Source organism: Cariama cristata, unplaced genomic scaffold (genome assembly GCF_000690535.1).
Source record: "Cariama cristata isolate BGI_N322 unplaced genomic scaffold, ASM69053v1 scaffold3486, whole genome shotgun sequence".
In the NCBI taxonomy this organism is placed as follows: Eukaryota; Metazoa; Chordata; class Aves; order Cariamiformes; family Cariamidae; genus Cariama; species Cariama cristata.
Genome location: NW_009620193.1, coordinates 70,953 through 78,569, shown reverse-complemented (window position 1 = coordinate 78,569; position 7,617 = coordinate 70,953). Strand labels below are relative to the sequence as shown.

Here is a 7,617-nt window from a genome sequence, read left to right as displayed (position 1 = left end):
AATTAACTTTTGAACTGTGTAACAGTACCATTAACAGACTTGGAGATATTACTAAATATGGTAAAAGAAGGGGAGGGCTCCTGGAGAGGGAGGAGTGTTAGGTTAGCAACTCCCTGCCTCGCAACGGGAGTCAAAAACTGTTAAGAGAAATGTTAATTCACTTTCTTTCACATCTGACCTAAACAGGCTTAAAGAATTTCCTATTAAAAAGAATATTTTTTTTTGGAGACAGAAGTTTTACTTTATCATTATTTTCTGTTTTGCTTTCAGCAATTCTCAGAGCTGCTGAAAAGCATGACTTCCTCTTCTGTTGTTGATAAACCTCCAGTAAGACGGGTTGCTATCTTCGGGGGAACTCATGGCAATGAGTTATCAGGGGTATTTTTGGTCAAGCACTGGCAAGAGAACGGAGCTGAGATTCACAGAACAGGAATGGAAGTGAAACCATTTCTTGCCAACCCAGGAGCTGTGAAGAAGTGTACTAGATACATTGACTGTGATCTGAACCGTGTTTTTGACCCTGATAATCTTGGGTAAGAATAGTTGTACTTTCTGTTGTTTTACTTTTCTGTTTTTTAAAATTGTAAGGAGCTTCCTTTCCAGGCTAAAATGTTAACACAAGTTCCACTACTATTTTAACTGTGCAGTCACATAACTGAAATTACTGACCTTTAACCCCAAAAGAACAAATTGCATAAGTGTTAACAGATTCATTTTAAAACTATTGCTAGTTGAAGCAGTCTCAAACCAACACATAATCTTACACACAGCATTTTAAATTAGTATTAGCTTAGCTGTATTTGTGTAAACTAAAGCATTGCTGTTCTGAGTTGCAAAGTCATTATTTCTCACATGTGGTCTTGTGCAATTCATTTTGGAACTCTTCTGATTACAATTATACTTGCAGGAAGATCACAGATAAAAGCAGTTTAAAGGTAGACATCTGAGTATCTGAAAGAATGGCATACAAGTCAGGGAAGTGTATTTAATTTCAGCTAAATACAGTAAAAGATGAAAACTTGAAATTGGCTAAGTTGGAAATAATGTATTCTATGGCAAAACGATAGCCAAAAAGTCTCAATAAACTGACTCATTATTTTAGAAGAAATACAATCTATAATTACTGTACAATAGTAATTGATTTTACATTTTTAATGGGTTTATGTTTCTCTGCTTTGGAGACATCTATTCCAGAGGTGTACTTTGCTGTATAAACATTCTTACGCTTGGTTTAGTTGCATGCTAAACAGGTAATTATGTTTCAGAAAGGTTTTAATGGTAAATGTGAATATCACTGAAAGAAATATGTATCACATATTTTGTAAGCATGGTTATTCTTACCCTGCACATCTTTTCATCTGGCTTTTCATCTTCGAATTTTGTTGTTGATTATTACATATAAGATAAACAGACTTTTAAAAACATAAGTGTTGAGGCGATTCTTTTAATTGTTTACTTATGAAAAAAAAGTGGGTTTGTTTGTTTTCAGCTGCTTTGAACACAGGAAACTTGAAATAAATAGCAGATTAAGGCACCTGCAGGTTGTCTTCATTTTTTAAGTAATATTCCTCAGTAAATCTTATTAAGTTGCCCAGTCCTATTACAATACTCCTGACTGTTTGGAATACCTTCACCTGATCCCTTTAAGTGTAGACCCTTCAAGATTACAAATGATTTTACAAAATAAGAAAAAGGAGAGTGAAATCCTGATACTACTGAAAGTAATGGTGAAAGTCCCATTAACTTCAGTAAGAAGTATTAATTTAACAGTCTTATATGAAGAAACCTTGAATTTCAAAGACAAAATGAAAGAAGACAAAGGTATATTATGTGATATACAGAATCATAAAAATAGAAAAAGGAGCTTGAGGGGCTCACGTAAAAATTCTAATCCACCTCATGTCCCACCAGTAGATCAACTGCATGTAACCATTCCTAACAGATTATATCTTGCCATTTTTAATACTCCAGCTGTCGTGATCCCATAATTTTCCTCAGCAACCTCTTCTGATGCTTAAATATCCATGCAGTTAGTAAGGTGTTTTGTTAGTATTTAACAAAACTTTCTTTATGCAACTTAGTACCGGTATTTCTTACAAAATTCAAATATTACAAAGCTTGAACTGTATTGAGAAAGAAAACTTAATTTAGTGCAGAAGATATTAGGCATGTCTATATTGTACTTGGGTAGTATCCCAAGCCTGTCATCAAAAACAGATTTGCTATCTGTGCGGAACAAGTCTGAACCTACAGCAGCCTTGTACACGGTTAATATCTAAGATAGATGTCTTTGTGTCAAACATCAGTTTCCTATAGAGCCCTTATACAGATAGGAAGCAGATCTCAGACCTTTCTTTAGGCTAAGACCGTTTTTTTATAAGTGTAGTATGGACATAGTCACCTGAGATTTCAAGTATTAAAACTTTGGAGGAATAAACTTGAGGTAGCAAAATCTATGAGCTTTGAGAGTCAGCAGGGCTCAAAACAATAGACTGTAAAAATGTGATCAGAATATGAGAAGACAAGAAATGAATAAAAAAAGACCTTGTGAATGACATCCAAGGTAAAAGGGCGAGGACCAATATGTGAATACCATCTTCAGTAGGAGGTGGATCCAGTTTTGGAAGTGGTTTAAGTTGTTAATAAATTTTTAGTTACTTTTCTGCATAGGGGGAAATTTGGGGATGTAAAGAAACAAGAGAGAAGTAAACAGTCTCCACCTAAAATCAGACAGAAAAATTCTTACTACCCCTCTGCAAAAGATACATAATAAATACCCATTTAACAATCATACTTGCTTTTTTCAAGCATAAATTAATCAAGTTTTAACAATTTGGTAATTAAATAGGTGATTTCAACTCCAGTTAATTATGGAATTAAAGTAAAAAGGAAAGGGTATACATATTTTGTTGACTGTAAAGCCATGGAATGAGTTTACTAATTTCTTTGTACTGATATTAACAGCAGGACAGTGGTGGAAGATATTCCATATGAAGTGAGAAGGGCTCAGGAAATCAATCATATATTTGGTCCAAAAGGTAGTGATGACGCGTATGACCTTATTTTTGACCTTCACAACACCACTTCTAACATGGGTGGTACCCTTATTCTTGAAAACTCCAGGGATGACTTTACAATTCAAATGTTTCATTATATCAAGGTAAAACTAATTGAAATAAACTATTAAAATAGATTATTAGTTGTAATGTTGTATTACTATATATTATTTTGTAGTTTCTTTAAATATCCTATTTTTTATTCTGCAAAACTGTTTAAAATATTTAATCATTCATAGGATGGGTTTTTTAATCAGAGATAATTAATAATTTGATTATAATATCAGGTAATTCACGTTTGAACTCATAATCTTCATGTATTAAAATGAGTGTTAGTAAGACTGACGGGCAAAGAGAATGCTTAGAATAACATCTGTGAAAATGAATGTAATTTAATCTGCTTTCACACTGATCTGTCAGGAATTTGGATTAATTTGGATCACATGCTAAATAGTTAAACATTAATTTTATGAAAAAAAGACAGGTAAAAAATAATGGATCTAGGCAATGACAAATGTTCCCTTCACCAGTATTTATAGGAATAGGCATATGTCTTTAGAAGCTGTTTGATTCTGCTGTTCCTGAAGCAGATAAGTATTGGTAGAGTGAGGTTTGCAAAAGTGCTGGCTGAAGTGTAATCTGCTTGAAGTACTAGTGACCTAGACAATGACTGATGAAACTGAGGTTAGGCCAACGGTGCAGAATTATTTTTTTTCCCCTTAGAAACAAGGTTAATTATAGCATTTGATTTTTTTCTTATTACATATATCCCATTTAAATGTTTATAAAGTATTGAAGAGCTAGAAAGCTTATGACTAAAATTATATGAAGAGCAATGGTAGGTAGTCATCAGGAAAGAGGCCTGAAATAGGTTTCTATGTCAAAAAAAGATTAAAATAATGCTTAATTCACAATCCCTGTCCCCATAAGAGAATCTAAGTCTAACACAAAAAATACCTGAACTCTGCTTTATGGTATTTTGATTCTAAGTTTTGGAACACTGATGAGTAGATTTTTCTTCCTGTTAGCAATTTAAGACCAGAACTGTGTTCAGTTGTGTTAGGAGACAGCAAAGTTCAGTGGAGCATGCCTGGCATGAGTTAATGGAAAGGAGACCAACAAATACAGCTTTGTACGTTTTCTAAAGATGTCCTAGTTCTTTGAGGGCAATGAAATAAAGGCAACATATTGAAGACATTGTGTAAATCTCTTCTGCATCAGTAATCTTTTGTGGCACAACATTTAAAAATATTTGCATAACAAAGAAATTTTTAAACAATCTCCACAGAACGCTTTGGCTCCAGAACACTGTCCTGTTTTGCTGATTGAACATCCTAGCTTGAAATATGCAACAACTCGATCTGTAGCAAAACATCCTGTTGGTAAATATGAAAAATAAAGACTATTTTAAGCCACCATAAATTATTTTAAAATATGCCTGTATCCAGATATGTTCATTTCATTACGTTATACAGAGTGCTCTGATCACCAATAGCTCTTTGTTTGACAATATATTTACTGAATCAAATGTATATGATTCTCTCTTCTGAAGAGTTCTGATTTATACTTGGCTTACAAAATACAGAAGCCAGAGGGAAATTCTTAAACTCAGTTAACCCACTGCAGAAAATACTTACAATATATGAGAAGAAGGAAGAAGTAACAGCTCCAGAAAAAAAATGTTTACATCCTCTAAAAAAGCCTTGGCTGAAACACCGGGTGTTAGCCAAGAAAAGGAAAAGGGAAAATGTGATAAAGGAAGGGGGAAATTATTTTCTGCATGGAAGTGGTTAATTTTTTCATTTATGAAATCAAAATCATAACCATAGAAAAAAAAATCATTAGTTTGCTTTTCATATTAAACAATTAATTCTCTAAAATGCAGCATGAAAAGATAGGCTGAGGAAAAGGATAAGAGAAATTAATATATATAGTGACTCTTTCTCTTACCCTAGTAGCACACTCAAAAATGCACATATGGTTCTTTAAACTGATCCTGACTGGTGAGCTAAATTTTCTGCTTGCCTTCAAAATCACATAACTTTGTACTTTACAATTCCTCTTAAACATAAAACCAGACCCAATCAGACATCTATTTTTTCTGTGTAATCTAAGCATGTGATGTATTATGGCTATATTAATAATCTCCCTCATCTGCAAACAGGTGTGGAGGTGGGTCCCCAGCCACAAGGTGTTGTTAGAGCTGATACTTTGGACAAAATGAGGAAGATTGTCAAACACGGCCTTGATTTTGTGCAACTTTTTAATGAAGGTAGAGTAAGTAATGAGAAGTTATAGCCTCCTGTGTCATATCAGTGGACTATTTCAGGAGAATATTTAAGAAAAAATAGGTTGGGCTACAACATTTTACAGTTAAACAGCTAAGACAGGGGAGTGAGATTGTTCTCTAGACCACTTAGGCGTAGCATCAGAAAGTCAGAATTCCTGTATAGCTCCTTTGTGTAGCTTTAAGGATATTTCCTCTTTCTGAAGATTCAGTAAGTATACCTGATCTTTATCTTACAGTTGCTTTGAAAATCTGAAATATTAGCTAACAATACTTGTATAGTAGTATGTACATGGAGAACATATATAAATTAATAGTAGGAAAGAAGTGTTTAATTTACATGCCTTCTGTGCATTGTTATCTAAAATAAAGTCAATAAATTTTGTAAGATTTTGTTATACCTGTGTACTATCTAAAATACATACTGACAAAAATGGGCGTTTAAAATTCTTTTAGACTACATTTCGTCAGTAGGCTTTTTTTGGAAGTAGAAGGAAAAGAATACAGTCGTGCATGTCAGAATCTTCATTATTGTGCTGGAATGGTAAAGATTGAATACCACTGATACTGTTCTGTGTTGTGCAGCACTATCAAACACAGACCCTTCATTGATTTCTTCATCTACAAAACACATCTTTTTAAGGCTACAGTGAAAAGTCACATTTCAGCAGCAAATTTAGATCTAGGCTTCATATGCTACATATGCTGGATCATCTTTCTGCAACTTGGCTTCGAGGGGACAAAAAAAAATCTAGAGCTAGACTTTTTTATGATATATGAGCTAATCACCAGTGTGTAAAATTTGACAAGGTACAACCTAATGATTTAAGCCATTCTAAAGAGAATAAATAATGCATTGTTCTTTTTAACAGGCAGTTGTTCATTTTGACATTAAATTACATTTATTCTTTCTAGGAAAGGAATTTCCACCATGTACAATTGAGGTTTTTAAAATAATGGAGAAAGTAGATTATCCCAGGAATAAGAATGATGAAGTTATTGCTATTATTCACCCTGAACTGCAGGTAAATTCTAAAATAGTTTCCATTTGTGACATTTTATAAGTATTTCTGTGTTGCTTCTGCTACGTTGTAATACTTTTTAATAGTAAGTATTTAAAATTACAATATTGCCAATGGGTTTATTGAATACTTCAGACGTTCCCTATGGTAAGTTCTATCACTAAGGTCATACAGTATTTCAGTAACTGACTCGGGAATCACCAAATTTAAAATAACTTTTGAACCTAAAACTGAAAAGAAGAAGATGATAGGATAGCTTATATTCTAAAATATAAATCTAATTTTGAATTCTAAAATGAGGGTCTGTTTTTAACTAATTGTGAGCATATGCAGTTTCCTTTTAGTTCATCTTTACCAGTGAATTCTATACAAGCCTGAAAACGAGGACCAGACATCTGAAATTATGTACTGAAGATTAAAGGAATTAAAAGCTTTTGCCATAAATTGCAGAGAATATGATTTTTGAGCATAAACTCAGAAATCACATGAAATATACAAAAACTTGAAAGTAAATATATTCTATTTATTTTCTTTCTCTAAGGATCAAGACTGGCAGCCACTGAACAATGGTGATCCTCTATTTTTGACTCTTGATGGAGAAGTAATTGTATATGAAGGGAACTGCACGGTCTATCCAACATTTATTAATGAAGCTGCATATTATGAAAAGAAACAAGCTTTTGTAAAAACAGTAAAAATCAAACTCACTGCAAAACACATCAGATCCTCAGTCTTAGACCAGAGCACTTTCTAAAAGCTTATTACAGATTTTCCATACAAAAAGTGGATTTTTCTGTGAAATCCAGCATCGTTCAGTAGTAATTCATGGAATAAATAAATAAATGCAGAATCTAATTTTAAATTGTAATTTAATTAACATTGCTGAGCACTTTCAAGATGAAACTTACTGTCATAATGCTAATTATGACTACTGTTTACTTGTTCTAATAGATTACTATAGATGCAAAGAAAAAATATTTTTATGAAGTTTATTAGTTCACACTATATAAATGAACAATGTACCACATAAGGGTTAGTGGCTATAAAACTTATATTCAGCATCATAAAGATGCTCATCCACAAAACTACATTATATTAAAAAATTACAGCATTTCTATTTCATAACCCCAAACCTCCAATAACCAACTCTTTTTAAAACGGGGTGATCCTTGAAACTAATTCCTTGAATAAACATACAAAATATAAAACAAAGGAAAAGCTAGGCAGAGAGAAGCAGAGTGAGGGTATGTAT

At 32.9% G+C, this 7,617-nt stretch overlaps 1 protein-coding gene across 1 annotated transcript; it reads left to right on the top strand.

Moving 5' to 3' along the window:
* The first annotated feature begins 233 nt into the window (after nucleotides 1-233).
* ASPA (aspartoacylase) lies at nucleotides 234-7,191 on the top strand. Its single transcript, XM_009701509.1, has 6 exons — nucleotides 234-533; nucleotides 2,965-3,160; nucleotides 4,345-4,438; nucleotides 5,221-5,328; nucleotides 6,259-6,368; nucleotides 6,907-7,191. The coding sequence occupies exons 1-6, from the start codon at nucleotides 295-297 to the stop codon at nucleotides 7,117-7,119; spliced, it is 960 nt and encodes a 319-aa protein (XP_009699811.1). The 5' UTR covers nucleotides 234-294; the 3' UTR covers nucleotides 7,120-7,191.
* Nucleotides 7,192-7,617: the final 426 nt, after the last annotated feature.